Source organism: Puntigrus tetrazona, chromosome 9, assembly GCF_018831695.1.
Source record: "Puntigrus tetrazona isolate hp1 chromosome 9, ASM1883169v1, whole genome shotgun sequence".
NCBI classification, from domain to species: Eukaryota; Metazoa; Chordata; class Actinopteri; order Cypriniformes; family Cyprinidae; genus Puntigrus; species Puntigrus tetrazona.
This window is the reverse complement of record NC_056707.1, coordinates 15,756,039-15,775,992: the sequence shown is the minus strand read 5'-3', so window position 1 is coordinate 15,775,992 and position 19,954 is coordinate 15,756,039. Positions and strand designations below refer to the sequence as shown.

The 19,954-nt window shown below is 39.0% G+C and overlaps 1 protein-coding gene across 1 annotated transcript in view; it reads right to left on the bottom strand.

Moving 5' to 3' along the window:
• The window catches only part of plcl1 (phospholipase C like 1), a 55,133-nt gene that overhangs the window by 13,710 nt on the left and 21,469 nt on the right, over positions 1–19,954 (bottom strand). The window contains exons 2-3 of the mRNA XM_043248817.1: positions 3,955–4,578; positions 1,110–2,807 (exon numbers count right to left, since the gene is read on the bottom strand). Of these exons, the coding sequence (XP_043104752.1) occupies positions 1,110–2,807; positions 3,955–4,578 (2,322 nt within the window). The remainder of the gene's footprint in view (positions 1–1,109; positions 2,808–3,954; positions 4,579–19,954) is intronic.

Here is a 19,954-nt window from a genome sequence, read left to right as displayed (position 1 = left end):
GCTAACCTTTTATAAACCCACTGCATTCTATTAGGATATGTTTATGTCTAACTACATCGAGAGAAAATCAGTGTCTACAAAAAAAAAAACACATTCAAACAAATCTCAGATTCTGTCTTGAATCAGTGCTAAGAGCAGAATTAGCTTTCAGCCGTTTTGTTGTCCTCTGAAATCTATGCAAATTCCAAGCAGCGCCAATAATATTTTTGTGACAGAAACACAGTCCTCTCAGTAGCGTTTTCACCTAATGGTAGCAAAAAACAACAGAATTTATAACCACCTTGTCATCATTACAGTTTAAGGGAAGTCAATGAGTATATGTTTTAAGATGATGGGGCATCAGTTGGTACGGTGTTCATATTGCATGCAGCAGGTAATCAGTGTGAGACATGGCTCAGTTGCTGCTTCATGGACTGCAGCATTCTGATTAAGACACATGAGAATGGACACTGCCCTTAAGACTGACACACACAGAGAAGCTCAGAATAACCTTAGCCACACCACAAAACACTGGGTAAAAAACCCACAGGCAAGGTGTCATATAAAACGTCTCATGTCTCAAAGTTCTATCTCAGAAAAACTACAGACCAGAAGTCAATAATTTACAGTATGGGATTTGATTTGATTTGACTTCTGTTCTTATATATATGCAGAATTAATGGTTCGCAAAGAGCATGATTGACAGGTCATCTGACCAATCATAATGCTAAATTAGCAACCTTGTCTGACAGATATGGCGGTAAAATAACAATATATAACAGTAAATTTTATATCTATTAGATCGATAACCAAAACAGTGATTTTATAATTGTTAAAAAAAAAATTAGCTAGAAAACGTTTTGTTTTGATCATTTGTTTTGTGTGTGTAAATTCAATGTTCATTCATTTTTATCATGTTTTTTTTATAAATGGCTACAGTAATGGCTATTTCACAACTAATTTAAAAGTTTCATGCAACTGCCACTAGGGGGCAAACTGCAAAATATATATGCAAATATCAGATATATGGTAGAAAGGGCGGCTTTAGTTTCAGTATTAATGTGTAAAGTGTTTCAACATCACATATGAAATAAATTAGATTTGTATTCATGATGTTCTCGCTCTCTCACCTGGAACTCAAAGGTCTCGTCAAACAGTGGGTCGTCCTGGTTCTGGGCAGCAGTGCGAGTTCTCTGCTCTGTGCAGTCAGCAGGCACTCCGTGCAGCTCCAGCACCACATATGGGTCAATGACCTCACCTTTGGCACCAGAGCCTTGTGGCTTGGGTAGACTATGAGCACTAATGACCTTCACCCTGAGTGTTTGTGGCGGTACACCAGGCACGCAGCCTTGTGACTGGGCACTAAAGTAGGAAACTTCTTCTCGCATGACTGCTGGACGGAGAACATACCCACACCCACCGTTCTGCATAAAACGGCCACGGGTCAAGTCTAGCATAGCACCTGGTGTCTGCTGGTTAAGTGCCACCAGTTGCACACCTCCTTTCCAGTAGCCTTGTGGGTTTGGGTTGCTAGAGTCTAGCCTTACAGAGCTGGGCCGCACACGGGTTAGATTGCGCTTGGTAAAGTTCACCAGCTCCTCTGGGCTCTCACTGGCCAGCCGTCCTGCCTCTCCTTCCCCAAGAGAGCACAGGGTCCAGTAAGGGGGGTCAAGAGTCATAGGTGTACCTGGTGTAGAGGGAGTAGAGGGCGGGGAATGTTGCTGGGATGGCTGTGCGCTAGTCCGGTGAGCATAAAAGTTGCGACTTCCAGTACGAGCAACTGCAATGAGATCAGACAATTCACGCCTCAAGCGGAGGCGCCTTGGCTGTGGGGGCGGGGGGACAACAAGGACAACCCCCAGTTCCTCTTCCCCAGGGATAGTCATCCTTCTCCCAGCCAGAGGGCCACCACCACCAATCTCCTCATCCTCCTCAGATACCTCTCCTTCAGAACCTTCCTCTTCGGGGGGTAGCTTCTTTCCGACAATAAGTACCTTTCCCTTCAGCTGCTCTGGAGAGGGCAAAGTGGTTGCACGACCTCCCAAACTGACAGGCAGAGATTCAGGGGTATAAAGCTTGGGTCCAAAAACCTTTTTTAGGTGTTGTGCAAGAGTACGCTGCTGGGAAGGTGAGCAACGCTGGCACAGATACAGCAGCAGAGGATACTGGGAGGTGAGAAAAGCATACTTGTTGACTACTTCCAGGGCACTGCGCAGAGTAACAGAACCATGATGGTGATGGTGGTGGTGATGATGGTGGTGGTGATGATGTTTTCCATCTGTACCATGGTCTACACCCAATAGTGGCTCCCCTTCTGGCCCATCAGTAACCCCAAGCTCCAGACACCGACAGCCAGCCTGCAGGGCTCGAATGAGACCACCAAGATCAGCTCGGCCATGCACTTGGTCATCCAGTAGGTAGGAGCGATAGGAGGCACTGATGAAATAATGAGATAGGGGCATCTTCATGTCCTGACACACATTCTGGTGCTCAGGGTCTAATAACTGGCACTCAACTGACTGCAGGTAGCGGGTAAAGCCATCCAAGCCCAGTAGACCTCTTTCACGCCCAGCTGTAGAGGGCTCAAAGCGGCGAAGAAGCTCTAAGCAGCCCTCAGTGGTGGCCAATGATAGACCTTGCTCAGTCTCTAGGAAAAGACGCAGGTCTTGGGTGTCAAGGCACTCTCGGTCTTTTGAGAGTTGCACTAGCAAGAAATAGACATCAGGTCGCGTGCACAACTCACAGAAGGCCTCCTGGAATTCTTCCAGCGTAACATGAGAGGTTAGCTTCTCTTTGCTTCGCTGAATCTCCTTAAAGCGTAATCGTACCTGATGAAAAGAAAAAAGAAAATTGTATTAACATTTTTAATACACACATTTCTGTTGGCAGCACTTTTATAGATAACAATTTGAGCTAGAAACCCAAATCTTGTTATTTTAAAGCATGATTAGAAGAGGCTTAATATACAAACTATTATCATTCTGCTATTGGCCAAGGCACTTGCTCCTGGGGGAATACCTTGCTTTAAATATTAAATTATCTACTAAATGATAAACAAAAGAAAATAAGGACTACTGTCAGGTGACAGTTGGTTATTGATGACCAAGGCCTGGAGAGTTCTGCAGTCTACTGCAATAATCATCTGTTTATAAATGTAAGCCTGTCTCATCAGTCTTTTAGGATTTGTTTCTTGAATAAGAAATGCTGGGGGGTAATATTCTTCCTTGAAAAGAACTTTAGAACTTAATGAGCAATCATAGTAAAAAACTATTACATAAACCAGAGGCAAATCAAATAAGCAGCTTGCGGCAGGTAGTGATTTGAATCTTGAGAGACAAAATGTCACAAGTCATACGAATTCAAGGACAGCAGCACTACACAGGGCCTAGATCTTGTCCTGCTTTTTTCAAGATTAGGATACAGCCAGGAGCAAAGTGAGTCATGCCTATACAGTTAGCTCTTCAATGCTTGCCCTTTTTGCCTTTGCATGTCTCTTTAGACACATGAAGCAGATGCCTCACACCCGCTGTCACAAAGACTTGGAGACTTGGCCCTGTGGCTTCTGTCTGTCCTCGTCTTGTCCCCAGCTGTCCAGTCCACATGCAAACACACATGCATGAAACTACTGTCACAGCCGCCAAATTAAAAACCAAACATTGCTGTGTGCCTCAGCAGTGCTGGTTATCAAGTCAAGCTATGTAATGATACAGAGAGACCAGCTCAGGAACAACAATCTTATAGCCTGTTTATATATTTTTGGCTCTTTTAGTGTTTGTTTTTCATTTGTTACTGCTCTAGGACAGTAGTATTATTCTTATTTTATGAGTCCTAAATAAAAAAATGCCTCAGTATATGCATTCATGATTGCTTTCAATTTGGGGAGTCAGACATTCAGTATTCTTTGGCTTTTTCTAAACCCATTTACTCATGAAATGCAAGATTTTCAATAAATTGAATTATAAAAGAATGTCCTACCTTTGCTTCCCTAATGCCAGGGCAGAGTTTACAGATGGTGGCCACTGCTGTGTCCTCAGACACAATGCCGTGTCCATCTTCATCAACGAGAGCAAACTCTGCCGCCAACCAGTTCCGCCTCATCTTGTTCCCAATACTGCCTTCTCCCACCCCTCCATCCCCTCCACTCCCTCCACCAATGGAACCAGGATGAGACAACAGGTACCTCAACCCTGTCACCCAGATGTTGGCTACATCCGCAGAAAGTGCAACCAGGTCCAGGGACTGATACTCGTCACCGTGAATGATGGAGAAGGCTGCTTCTTCAGCAAGGTGCTCCGATGGACCATTGTGGAGAAAGGTCTCTGTGCTTTTCCCTGTGCGGACCTCACGAATAGCAGAGATATCAAGTCGAGCTCGGTCACCATCTTTCTTGGAGGGTTCCCAACGGAGGCAGGCCAGCTCTGGATCTAGAGTGTAGAATCTAGAGTAGATGCGCGAGTTGGGTCGCACCTTCTTTAGCTCGCAGCCACCCTGCATGAAGGCCAGGCAGTCTGCAGCACTGCTCACTTTCTTTTCAGATGGCATACTGCTGAAGGAAACAGTTTTCTTTCTCCCACCACTGACCTTGGCCACTGAAGGATCCTTAGAGAGAAAAACAAAAACAAAAAAAATTAAACACTTCGCGCACCACAAAAGAAGAAAATGTCTGTCATTCTACACAGTTCTGGTTTAGAAAAGCATCTTAGCAACAAAGCAAGAACAAATTGTCTCATCCATCACAGTGTTCAAGCATGTCTGTAGGTTTAAGTCTAAACACGACATGTTTCAACCTGAAATGGCTTTTATCATTCAGGCACATTTTAGATATTAATGGAGCTTCATGTCATGGAAGGAAGGTGCCCTTCCTTAGGCTATTCAGAATAAACAAACCACATCCTACATTACATAGGATTAGACCAGAAGCCCTGGACTATGTATTGTCTTTGTCAGAGATTTTTGCTATTCTTGATTCTGTATTAGCCGTTTTAAGTTATTGTAGTGTAGTTAATTTTACCTATAAAAACCTAAAAACAGTCATTTGTTTTTTTAGAGATTAAGAATGATGAAAATAGAGTAAGTTAAATTAATTTTAAGTAACAGAAAAAAGCAAAAACTAAATGATGACAGAACTGTCACATTGTCTGAACAACTGAAAAGAAAGATGATAAAAGGTTTATGTTTGCTTGGGATGGTGGTCTTGATGGTTTAAAAATATGTGCTTGCAGCACTGGCCTACAGTATCTATGTCCTAATACCTAAAAATGAATCCACAACAAAGCCTTCTAAAGGAAACACATTATGTCATTGCAGTAGTTAGAATGTGTAATCTGGGATTTCCACCCCAAGCCATTTGGCACTAATCAGACTGAGCAGAGTATCAGAGCATGAGCACTGAAGCTAATGAATGTCAGACATACCAAATATCTTTACACAATAAACACATGAATAATCCCATTGGAAAGACTTCAGTTTTACTGTATGTGCCTATAACTATTACTTTTCAAATCAATCAGACATGAAATTTATACCTGGCAGACAATAACCCAGGCAGAAGAAAATTGCACAGACTCTGTCCAGGCACCAGAGTATCATATATAAACCTGGGTGGTGAGCTTTTGTGGCCAGCAAGGAAATCCAAAGTAACCACTCAAACATCCTTATTAACCATCCACAACACACAGCATCATGTCATAGTGGAAGAACCACTGATGTTTTGTTCAAAAATCTAAATATGGCCCAATTTACCATGTCAGAATTGTGTTGTTGAAGGGTTGAAGGAATTTTCCATGAAAAAAAAAAAACACATTGGTACAGTAATTTTATCTCAGTATATAATTTACTTTTCTTCTTTTTTAACAGTGTAGTTTCACTTTCATATTCTGCATCTTTCTTTATTATCCCGCGTCACATATTTTTCAAAATCAAGGAAGAAATAAGCACTACTCTGAGCTTTCACAAAACACCACAATTCTGGCATTCCTCAGCCAAGCAAAACCCGGTTGACATTCTGACCAGAAAACCAGTGGATGAGGTCAGGTCAGAGAGTACAGTGCACAGCCACTGAGCACTCTGACATGTTCATTTGTCTTCGTTTGTCTGTTTTTATGCAGCTGGCAGAGCTGCCGTGCTTCTGGATCAGAACCTTCCTGACGAGTCGACAGCATGCCGCTGTGAATCCAGGTCAGCAGGTGTTTGAGCAGACTGGGTGATAGCGGAGCTGAAGCAATCTTAGTGAGCCATGCAGCACAGTGTGCAGTTTAACAGGCATAACCACGCAAAGCTAAAATGCAGCTTTAGTGGTTAGACACCCAAGGGCACCAGGAGAAAGGGGCAAAAAAGCAGGCTGCTCATCCATCCAACTATGCCACCTACCAATCAGGGCTCTGCAGGACACCATGATGACGAGTCAGCAAAGCTTTTAATGTATCGTTCTAGCCTAAAAGTGCATCTATCAGACTTAATCCCCCTAAGCGCACTTCATTTCGCTTTGTTTTTTGAAACCTAGATTGTTTTTTGTGTGTGTTTTTTCAACAAAGAATGGAGGGTCCATGAGTGAGGAAAGGAAAGGAATGTAAGAGTGGTAGCTAAGGGTGTGAAATATAGCAAGGATTGCAGAAAAAAGTTAATGAGATGTGGGGATGAGTGTAACAAAACACACACGCACAGCTGGAAAACCTAGAAGGCAGGTAAAACACACATTTTTCTTCCATAATATAAAATTACACAGACATTATAAGCAATTTTCCACCATCAGTCTGAGAGGGATAGCAGAAGTATCAAATACAGCAAGGGGGGAGCTGGGCGATGAAGTGTGGTTAAATTTAGATGTGCTCCCATCTCCACTTAATCAAGTGAAAAGAGGAAGAAAATGGAAGGGGAGCACATGCACTAGAAAGGTTGGTTGGACAGAGAAACTAAGGACAAGGAGAAGAAAATGAAAAGTGACAAGGAAAAGTAAAATAAGAACTAAAATGCATCTGTATGGCATTGGTGATGGTTCAAACTGAGGGAATAACCCTTGGTCTATTCCTACCAGAGCTGACTGGTTTTAATAACAATCTAGTCTCTGCCCTTTAAGAGGCATTTTCAAGCTCATCAGTGATTTGGCAGCTAAAACCCACAATGACATCAGCCTGCTTTACTCCCGAGTCCTCACTGAACCTTATCAATGCTGCCTGAGGCCAAACTCTTTCACACAGCACAGTGTTTACTACTGTTATCCGCTTACAGCCAATGCAAACACTCCGGACTGAAAGGAAGACAACAAAGCAAGTTCACAAATCAAAGGCTGTGCAAGAATATTTTATTCACAGATATCAATGAATGCAAGAGCATGCATCTTAGTTAAGAATGAGCAATAACTAGCAAACTAGCAGGATCTAGATTAGAAATTAAGCCTACTTTAGCAAGGATGCAAAAGTAAATATTTTTATAATGTGAAATTAAGCTTTGATGTAACATGAATAAATGACATTTTAAAACGTACTCGAACCTAAAACTGTTTTACGTTGCAAAATATTCACAATATTATTTGGACTACATTTTTGATCAAATAAATGCAGCCACTGTGAGCACAAAGGAAAAAAATCTAACCAACACCTAACATCTGAATGGTATACAGTAATATTTTGCTTTAATTATCATGTTAACAGCTGCTGTTAGACTGTTTATTAAAAGCTTTATGTAAATGTTGCACATTTGTATTCACATTTACAATAGTTTTATATATTCCTAGTTTTAGGCTAAACAAAGTGTAAAATCAAAATGGGCATGTTAAATTGGTATATGATAACAGAGCCTCCAAATACAGTATTTATGTATTTATTTATGTAGCTCTGAGCAATACTGGGCCAGCAAACAAAGAGCTAATCACAGGCAGTCTGTTGAGGAAATTCTACTGAGACTTGCATCGAGGAAAAATATTTCTATTAAATCACCAAGTAACAGTAGTAGTGTAACTTAATTGTACACTGACAAATAAATGGCTGTATTCTTTTCTTATTTATTTATTTTCAAAAACAATAAACCAAGCCACCCTACGCTACACAAACTAAAACTGCCATTAAGACGTTCTCAGTAACAGTATGACCGAGTGGATTGGTTAAAGGGATAATTCACCTGAGCAGAACTGTCTCAGATTTTTTGTGATTCATACAATCAGTGTAACTTGGGTCCTAGGTTTTTGTTTTTGTTTTTTTTAAAAAGAAAGTCGTGAGATTTGAAATGATGTGGGGGTGAGTAAATGTTTGGTTTTGTTTTTTAGGTATACTATCCAATTAAAGTTCACAAATCTGTCATTAATTACTCACAGTCATGTTGTTCCAAATATGTAAGACCTTTGTTTATCTTCAGAACACAAATTAAGATATTTTGGATGAAATCTGAGACCTCTGACCCTCCATGGGATGCTACCACGATCAAGACATAGAAACGTATATGACGTATGTGACGTGTGAGGAAAGCATTCAAGGCCTAATGGATAGGGAGTCAAACTTGTAACCTGAAAGTTGCGGGTTCGAGTCCCAGGTCCGGCAAGGATTGTAGGTGGGGGGAGTGAATAACCAGTGTTCTCTCTGTCATCAGTAATGACATAATTTATTCAACAATTCTAAGTTACCATCTTCCGCCATTTTGGAAAGTCCTTCGGAATGTAATTAGTGTTGTTTAAGCACAATAGAAAGCATGGACATCCTGAACGTAAACTATGCTTAATACGTTACTTACATTCTGGGCTACTCTCCAAAATGGCGAAAAACAGTATTATTTCATATATGCATGTTATCATTGTTTTTTATATATGTTATCATATGTTATTGTTTTCTTTGCGCACAAAAAGCATTCTCATTGCTTTCGAAAATTAGGGTTTGTAAGGGTGGTTTCCCTACAGTGGTTCAGGCTGTACGACTGCTGAATGACTAAAGAGACTAGAAATGTACGGTTTTATACTATCGTGCTGTTTATTACCACCCACTGCCACTTATACCAACAATGGAAGTAAGCACAGTTAGAATAGCTAAAAATGTGGGAGAGCATTGCTATTAAATGACTATGTTGTATTGCAATAGGTAGCACTTCAATATTCATTTTAAGTCAAGACTAGTTAGCACATAATTTACATTTTAAATTGAAATGGTTTAATAACAGTATTTTGTTATTGCTACAGTTGAATCGGTTCGAAAACGAATGAAAGATGGTAAAACATAAAACACAGACCCAGTATGAACCTCTGATGTCACATATGGACTAGTTTATCCTTTTTATCATTGTAAATCTTTGCTGTATATCTTACTTCTTATTCCAAAGATGAACAAAGGTCTAACGGTTTGGAAAGACACGTGGGTAAATAATTAATTTTTTTGGGTGAACTAACCCTTTAAACACACAGCATTTCTGTTCATCAGCTCATTAACAGAGTCCACTAACCCCACCCCATACCACTGACTTCATCAGCTGGAACAACACCTGGTGCTCCAGGCAAGCCTCGGAACAGCACTGCAATCCAGCTAATGATCCCAGCTCTGAGAAAGCAGTAGATTAGTGCTGCCGCGCCGCTCCCAACCCATGAGACCTGCAGGGTAATCCGTGCCGGATGGAGAGCCAGTGATTTAGCAGGGTTAGAGGGGAACGCTCATGGATTAACCGACAATGAGTTTAGCCGGCCGTCAATCCTACCGCCCAACTAATTGAAAATGCTGATGTGTGGGTCAAAATAGAATTATGTCAGGCAGAAATGTGAGGCAGAGCTGATCTCCTGACATTGAGCTTGTCTATAAACAGCTTGAAGGATGAAATGTGTTGTTAAAGCAAATATGAATACAGCAAAAAAGAGATTACCAAACACCTGTTCTACCCAGGAGAAAAAAACACACACAAATATACAGAAGAATAGAGAGAAGGCCGTGTATAAAGAATGGTGGTGGTGCATTAGGGATCAAATCAAATTAAACTACCCTTCACATTTCTAAGAGATATTGAGAAATAATTTAATAAAGGTACAGCAGAGTGTGAAAAATGTTCCAGTACAATCTGAATAACTTCTAATAACAGCTGGCAGCTATGGAGATTTCAATGCTCCAACTCATCATTTGGAAATTGTTTTATAATTAAATGTACACTCTAAAACTTAAACAGGACTTTAATATTATACACTCGCTAAACCTTCTATTATACCTGTCTGTCCTGGAAATAAGAAAGAGGTTTATTACAGCACTTCCTACACAGATGCATCATTACCCTACAGTTAATTATATCTAAACTGATATAGTTAATGTGTCACAAATATAACTTTACCAAATTTTCCTCTGACATCAGTACATTGATGATCTCTGCCTTATGATGACTACTTTGAAACATTTAGTTTCAATAGTCATTTCCAGGTTTTATTATCCAAATTGTTTATCTATTGAGCAGATGAGTTTTCTACCAGAAACTGTGGAAGTAGAGAAAAGCAGCTCACGATGATGGGCATGATTGCAAAGCACGGCTGGTCTCACATGATCAAGAGTAAAGCACTTGAAATAATTGCCGGCCATTTCCACAATCAAGCTCCTCTTATCACAGTTTTTCACGGCCTACATAGCCTACACAGTCATCAGCCTACGCTGCTTTACAGGTTCCATTCCGAAAACAATCAGTCCTCGGGCAGTCTTCAAAACTGCCCGAATGAGCAGAGAAAACCTCAGACACCACTTACTGAAATGTCTGCCAAGAGTGATTTTCAGGTTATTTGTTTCCTAAAAAGCCTCCTCAGCACTCACGCTAACTGTTTAGCCAAGCCAAAGGTTTTGAACTGTCAAACGGAGTCACAGGGATGTGCCAAATGCAAATTATAACCTTTAACCACCTATAGTTAGTTGTTAATAGTTCAATTATTTTGGTATGGTTGCAATACATAGGTCTATGGTCATATTTTTGTTGACATCAGAGATTCTATATCCAATCAAACTACAGTATATTAGTGCAGTCATCTGTCGCTAAGCACTAATACAATATTTGGCCCCTTGTCTTTTCCATCTGGTCAGTTGGTAAACCACACTTCTGCTGTTGTTTATGCATTTTCAAAATTGTCACTTGCAAAAATATAATTTATATAAATAGCTTATAGATGCTCATTTATATTCAAAAGTCTATTAAAGGTGCAGTGTGTAATATTTAGGAGGATTTATTGACAGAAATGCGATGCAATACATGCAACTATGTTTTCAGAGGTGTACAAAGAACTGCTGTGCTTAAATTAACTTAGAATGAGCTATTTATATCTACATATACTGTCGGCCTTACATGGAAGTCACTATCATGTTTGTATAGTAACCATTATAGGACAAACAGAGCGCGTTTTGTCACTATGTTGTTCAGGCGAATACAATACTGAGACAATAATGAACAAGCAACAATAATATTTTCAATAACATTGATTTATTGAATAATTAAGTACATATAACTCCTGAATTTACCTTTGTAAAGAAAGCTCATTGCTGTCATTGTCTATCTCCGCTGTCTCAGACTATGATATCTCAATCCTTGGCCACCGTAGCTGCTCTAAACGGAGGGGTGAGAGGGGAATGTTGCTGCTAAATGCAGCTAAAATTTACACAGTGCACCTTTAAAGGGACAGTTCACCCAAAAATTAAAATTTTTTGTTTATCTGCTGACCTCAAGATGTTGTGACGGTTATTATGAATGAAGCTGAGTGCAACTGGAGATTGTGGTTTATAAGAGGTGTTTTGTGTCTTAACACCTCAGTGTATCATCACGAGCCACAGGGTTTAATTTGGGGTGGGGGGTTGACTCACAGAGCTTTGGAACATTTGGTAGCCATTGACTTCCATTATATGACTGAGAGACTGCAACAGTTCAAGTTAAAAATCTATATTTGTGTTCTGCTGAAGAAATAATGTCACCTACATCTTGGATGCCCTGGGGGTAAGTGAAAAAAAAAAAAAAAAAAACATTTCTGGTTGAACTATCCCTTTAAGCACCTATTGAGGCCTCTCTGTTGCTTAGTAACATCAAACATCTTACAAATTGTGTAATTAATATATTACTTGGGAGAACAACAACAACATACATATCAGAGGGGAGTAAATGTATTGTATTTTTTGAACCAACCATCTAAAAAAATAAAAACACACACACAAGGATATGGATTCTTTTATATGGCCTTGTCCAGTTCATGTATAAACTTTTGATAAAATTTGTTCACCCTTCACGCCACTGAACTTGCTGTATCCCCTTGCTACCCTGCTTCAAAGAGCCTCAAAGACACGACTAGACCCTCCTGAGAGTCTTTACCCAGAGCAAGTGCAAGCTGAAAGCAGACTTATAAAAGGATAAAAGTGCTGTCATTCCCTATTAACAACTGCTGCTCCATTCCAAACTGGCATAAAGAGTCTGCCACAACATCCATGCTCTGTGAATCCCTGAACATCTGAATGGCTTTCCATGCAGTAAAACAAGAGAGGGAAAAAGCCGGATGCACACAACACAGCAGGAGGAACAGTACAAACAAGTTCCTGCATCTTTTACTAGTCACCCCTGTGGATTTAGACAGAGAACTAAAAAATTTTAATAATTGACTGTATGGAAAACTCAAATACTTTTCAGCCACAAGGCAGTTAAACAATTAAAAGCAAGACGGTTACTGTGACATAAAATGTTTAGCAGTACAAAAAGAACAGCTATTAGACTATATCTCTGCTGCCTAGCAACTCAAGGTGAAGGACATGCAACAGGATAATACATAAATAATGACTGCATTTTCTGCTGCATAACCTTGGTAGAAAATGCCTTCCAGGATAAATTCACAATTACCTGGGATGACATTGTTTGTAAGTGCACAAACCTGTCTTAGGAAGCAGCTGCAGTTTTAGCGGGCCGAAGAGCCCAAGGACTGTAAGATTTCTTCTTAGCATGTGGTTCAGTGACTAAGAAGCATTGCTCGGAGCGTCTCAAACCCCGAGGAGCTGTTCCTGGCTGTTAATTAGCAAAGCTTGTCCCAATCCCTCGTGTTAATTACAGCAGAGCAGACATGCTGGAAGAGGTTAGGCCATGCCTGGAGAACAGATCAACCCATGGATTTACACTTGTTTAGTTTTTCACCTTATTTCTAACATAAGTGCACGTACAGCCGTTCTTGACTAGAACACAAGAGGCTTCGGGTGTCATTCGGTTACAGTTATGTTTGGCTGAAAAGCCATTTGTTATGCTTCATACTGCAATCTGGTATTTATATTTTACTATCGCAATCATATGCACATTGGTTTGTAGGGAAAATATTTTACCATTTATTTATTTCACTTTGTTATTTTTAGTTATTCACCTATATCAGTTAATGAATCGGTAGTCTTGAAAACGGAAAAAAAGCTTCATGTCAAACGTCGTAATTTCAAAAAATGCACACTTACACTTTTTAATAATGAAATTAAATAAAAAATGAAATAAATTAAATTTGATGTTTATTTCTTGATTGACAGCACTACAGAAAATAAGTCCTAAAGTGGATGAAAATTAACCGTACTTGTAAAAAAAGGGAAAGTGATGTCTTAAAAACAATAATACTGTGAGCCCCATTTGACTGTGTGACTGTTTTTAATCAACTTACACGCAAATGTGGTAACACCTATTTCCTGTTTGATTTGTTTTTCTCCCCCCCAAATGTGCACAAAATGAAACGCTTGGCTGGAAGCAATCTTATGTCTGTTGAAAGTAAAGTGAGCGGATCCGGGCCATCACAGCATGCCAAACAAGGCAGTAAAGCAAGTGCAAAAGAGAAGCCAGGGGTTGGGAATGAGAGAGCAGAGAGGGGAGAATTAACTGTCTGGCTGGCACTTACTCATGCATAAGTAACACGCTTGGATCTATGAATTCAGCTGCGCATCATGACTGTGAGTGTGACATATAGTGAAAGCTACAGAAGTGAGTGTGAGCGAGGTAGAAGGGGAGTATGGAGGAAGATACATTTGTTCACGAAAATCTAAATGTGACACTCCAGGCTCCATCCATAACTACCAGCAATGTAAAAAGGCACTGAAAAACTGTTTGTTTGCTAATAATTTCATAGTGAATACAAAGAGGCTATCTTCAACCTTCACTATTATTTTATTTTTCCTATGGTTCTCTTAAATTGTGGAATATTACTAAAAAAGTATAATTAACAAGTGTGTGTACACTGCGTACATTTACTATGTATATATGAATACAAACACATGCAAGTATATATTTAAGAAAAAATATTTTTATATCTTAAAGATTTAAATACTAATGAATAATGAATTAATTATATATATAATAATTAATATATTAAATATATATACTTTCAAAATGTATACTGTATGTCTGTATTTATATAAAGATAATACATATACTTTTATTTTGGATTGTCATTAATCACGACTATTCGTTTGATAGCATTTTTTTTTTTTTTTTTATTGTGTTTAGCAAATAACTTTATTAATTCTCCCTTGTACTCCATGACTATATCTATACTTCACCTCTAGAATTTTTTCTTTAAAACTGATTTTCCCACTTCTTGAGGATCTCTATTTTGGGTCATCCTCTATTTTCAGAGAATCTGTTCTTTCTGTCTCTTTTTGAAAGCCACCCACACTGCTTGAGAGAAAACAACATAACACAAAACAAACAGAAGCTGTGATCTATAAAATGGCCTGTATGAACTTGTGGAGGTGTAAAGCATTTTAACCTGGCACACTGGTGTTTTCCCTCAAGGCCATACCTTCTTTTGTTTGGTGCAGTACCTCTCTTTACCTCTGACCTTTTAATACAGTTCATTCAATCCACTGGACACCTCAAACGGACTTTACCTCAGACTCAAGCTCATGCACAAAAAGAGACAGTCGAAAATGTATTTGAACATCCTGACTGGAGTAGTATGCCACTCAAAATACAACTTCCATAATCCATGAAAACCACAAGATCATACCCTGTCTAAACTGAACAGAATTTTGTAATGTCAGTGTGTGCATTTCATTTGTTTCAGCTCAGGATTGCAATCTGAGCAATTTAAATGCAAATACAAATATACATATGTAATTCTGTAAAATACCATTACATTCTAAAATTACTTCAACATATTTTGAAGACTCTGATTATTTTGGAAATCTATTTAATATCCAAAATTCAAGCACAAATGACATTTACTATTAACACTGATATTCATAAATGTTTTGTTTTGCTGCTTCAAATCTTATTAAAAACCCATGATACATTTCTCAGCATTTTTGGTTGAAAATTTGTAAAGTTAAAAAGAACCACATTTTATTGACAAATATTTTTGGCAGCAATGTAAAATGTCATTTTTTGGGGCTGTCAAATACAATTATTCATATGTATACTGCATGTACCAAACAACATCAACACATTTTCATTTTTCCTCATGATGAAGACACTAGTCCTTAACTGCCAAACTGCCAAAAAAAAAAAAAAAAGAAGGTTAAACATGTTAAATTAGCATGAAGTCATGATGCCAAAGATTAAACCTCATATTAAGCCTTAAGCCAACCATAAGCTAAAGTAAAGAAAGGAAAGGCCACTGGAGACAGGCAGATAAAAAAAGAGAGAATTAGATGTACAAGGACACTTAAAATGCAACTTGAAAGCCACACAGAAAGGTCATTCAATAAAGGACCCTGGACCCCAATGAGCACAGTATCTCCTGTGGGACAGAGAGCTCTCAGGCATCATAATTGATCTTTTGCTTATTCGTAAACAAAGGGGGAAAAAATAACACTGAGCAATAAACAGTCCAGGGGGAAGAGGGTAATCACAAAGAAAGGATTCAAGCAACATGAAAGAGATGCAGAGAGAAAGAGCAAGAGATCTAGAGAGCAAACCTTGCCAAAAGAAAAAGAGGAGATGGCCTTGGAAAAAGGAACAAGACATGAAGTCCAGTGGGAGATCGTAGCTGAAGTATTAAAAGCACTATGCAAATAGCAAACGGCCGCATTGTGTTAATACAGTTATATACATACTGTGCATCAAAACATTGTTATATCACAGCCCTGTGTGTGTGTGTGTGTGAAAGTCAATGTGTACTTTAGCTGGGCACACACTGTGTATTTCTTTCTGCCTGTGTGTTTGGAAACGTCTGGCCACTGGCAGCTGTGTGTGAATGGCCGGGTGCCAGCATGAACTGGGGCAGCCCAGAGGGGGGGGGCACGTTAAAGTACTGTGGGCCTCAGCTGAGCTGGGCCACGGAGGGGGGTGACATTTGAAAGGGTTAAATGCTAACAAGAGAGCCAGGATGGTAAACTGTGCTTCTAGTGGAGCCAAGTTTGACTAAAAAGGCCAAGGAACACTAGAAGAAAATAGAATTAAAGGGACAGTTCATACAAAACACAAATTCTGTGATTAATTACTCAAACTGATGTCATTCCAAATAATTAACCTTTGTTTAACCCGTCAACACAAATTAGGATTTTTTGGATGAAACTGGAGAGCTTTCTGACCCTACATTGACAGCAACGCAACTGATGTTTGAAGCCATGAGAATACTTTGTGTGTGCAAATAAAACAAAAATAATACCTTTATTCAACAAATGTAATAAAAAATATCTTAATTTGTGTTCAGATGATGAAAGGTCTTACAGGTTTAGAATGACATGATGTGAGTAAATGACAGAATTTGACATTTTTACTTTTTACATTTGACATTTTTACATTTGACACTTAATGTGTTGTAGAACGTTCCAAAAAAAAAAAATTTCCATTGGGGTTTCAGAATAAATTGTACAGACAAAATATCTTCCTACATAATGGTTAGCTAAAAAACCTCAAACTTATTGATAGGTCGTGTGTTATTAAAATGCAAAGTTTTGCTTAATATTTGGTTAAAAATAAATTGCATAACTGCAAACCACGACCTGGGGGTGTTACCAAGATGGCTGCTGAGTGACTCTTTATAAAAATGACTTTGGTTATAAAAGATCAAGAGAAAGGACAAAAGAGAGAAAGAGGAGTTGCCCTGTTGTGATTGATAAGCAAATATACAAAGGCATAAACATAACAAAAAAAGAACTGGAGCAGGGAGGGGAAGGGCAGAGATTATGACTGATGTCATTATTTTCCAGCTTTGGCGAGCATCAAGATGAAAATTGAGGGCAGAAAGATTGCCAAAGGGAAGAGGTCAGCAGAGCATGCATGGTTCAGAGAAACAATCATCATCAGGGCAATGCAAAAGGACATGGCAGTGTGTTGAAATATGCACTACGCGCTCAAACATACCCGTGATTTCATCAGATGGATTCTAATTCAGACTACAGGCAGTTTCGGTCCTGTAAAGGTTTATAAAACAAACCCAAAAACACATTTTACATTCTCACTAGATGAATTTGTCCACCGAGGGTTTATATATATTTATATATATTTAAACTTGCTGACCCCAAACTTGCGGCACAGAAGTAGCCAAAGTAAAAAGAGATTGCCAATATTCATCTTGACTGACTGAGTCCATTGATCTAAAACAAATGAGCTTCAATGCAAAAACAAGTTAATTAACCATGTAACTGAGAAATCGATCTAATCTTCTACAGAAGATAAAACAGAGAAAGCGCAATGGATTATCTACATGATTAAGTTAGTATACAACAAATACCCAAACCTTTTAAGACACAGTGCAGATGTGAATTCAACATACTTCGCTGTATATATTGCAAATCTTGAAACAGTCTATACTAAAAACGGGTTATGTTGTTGAGGTTGCTGCATGTATTCTATCGATCAGTAGGAACAAAGCAAGTGAAGGGTGAGGGAAACTCTGTGGATGAGTACTGAAGAACATGAGGGTGGAATATCCAGGGCTATGTATAGAGGAGTGTGTGAGTGGGACGGAAGCAGATATCTCTGCTGCTCAATATAGCACATGCATGCAGGTCCATGGTGGATGTTGAATAGCACTGCTGCAAGGTAGGACTGAAGAGATGAAGAGCGTCAGAGAGCAGTGGTACCCAGCTGTGAAGCTCAAACCTATGCTTTCTGACAGAGCATACAGATGTATTGAGATATAACCTCGCACACACAGACAAACACCAATGTTGGGAAGGCTACTGAGATAATAGCTTGAAAACACTAGTCACGAGGTAGTTGTAAAGTCGCTATACACACACACACATACACACACACACAGGTTTGAAGACAGACTTTGTAGTGAATTGATTAAAAGTGACAGTAAAGTCATTCATAATAAGCACAAAAGATTTCTAAACTCAGCATAAAAAGAATCATCCTCTTGTCAGGATACTGTAAGCAAAGATAATTTTAAAAAAATTCAAATAAGCTTAATAGACCATTTTACAAAGGATGTTTCATGTTTTTTTTTCAACAAACCATAAAAGATAAATTAAGAAAATAAAATAATAATAATAAATGTTGAGCACCATATCTCCACCATAAGAATAAGATAAATTAACATTTTAGATTTTAACAATTTTAGATAGTAGTTTATAATAGTACTGCTTTACTGTAATTTTTTGTCAAAAAAAGTTGTGCCTCTGAACATCAAAGATTTTTCTAAAACCAGTAATATATTTACACGGTGAAACAATTATTAAATTATGGCCAAGAAGAAAATTAGTCAGACTTCTCAAAGTTAAATTTAAGGGAGGACAGTTCAGGACACTCAATTACTGACTCAGCTCAGTCAGCTGAAAGAATTCAACAGTGATGTAGCATTTTGTCACGCCACAATGCTACTTGTTGTCAAAAGTAGCTCGCTATTGTAAAAGCGCAACTATTTTTAGCAGCTGAGACAAGCTACTGAAAAATGTAGTTAGCATCATTGCTACTTTTAGGTAGCAACTCCCCAACACTATACAGATGTATTCTGGGAACTGGAGGGTGTGTGGGGGCACTGGGGCAGAAAGTCAGGATGGTGGAAGGAGCCAACACACAAACGAAAGCAAAAGCATTTGTCTGGCCCCCTTTGGGAAAAAAAAAACAAAACAAAACAAAAAAAAACCTCTTACATAATATAATCTGCTTATGCAACATACGAGAGCCACAGCATCCTTCCCCGCCCTGCGCTCCTGTTCTCTCTGCCTTGCTCTCCTCTGAGAGATGACCTCCTCTGCACACGTCATTCAATCTCACAAATACACAAACAAATGAATGACAGAACAGCTCCAGGGGGCCGTCAGAGACAAACATATACAGACGCTGATAGACTATTCAATTCTCACACACCAGCCATCACGTAGTCAAACTCACATGTAAACAAAGTGGTTTAATACACAACCATGTACAAATGTTTTATTAAGGCCCCCCCAGTGAACCATAACAAAATCATGTTTATTAAATGATTCTAATTTGAGTCCCGGGAAGCTCGATTCATTCTAGTGAATCAGTTCATTCCAAATGGTTCATTCTGAAGAACTGGAAAGTCCATTTAATTCTAGTGAATCAGTTTGGATGAATCATGTAACATTAAAAAAAAGCAATCGCCTGTATATATATATATATATATAATGTTTTTCCCCATTATTTATTAACATTTAAAAAACTACCATGGCATTTTTAATGTATTGTGAAAGTTGATTTCACGAACAAGCGTCCAAAAGAAATGCACATACACCAATACAGTTTAGTAATTAAACACTGTGCTATTTGCTAAAATGACCCATTTTAACAGATGAGGGGTAATGCTACCAAAATAGGAATATGCTTTTTCACGCCTACATGCTGTGAAAGCACTGAAATCCTCTAACTCTTTTTTTTCACACACGCATATAAAGCCCAATGTTTAGCTGAGGGCCAAAGCCAGATGTGTATCTACAGTATGAGTGTGTGTTTATGGGAGCAGTGCTCATAGATCGACGTGGGAACAGGGCAGAGGGAGACACACTGCATCGAGTTCCCACACTGTGTCAACTAAACTACGGTAACCCGGATGGCTCTACAAACCCGCACAGACCATGTGCTTCTGGGCAGGCTGCACAAGCCCCGTGCAAAATGTCAACATCATGTCAAA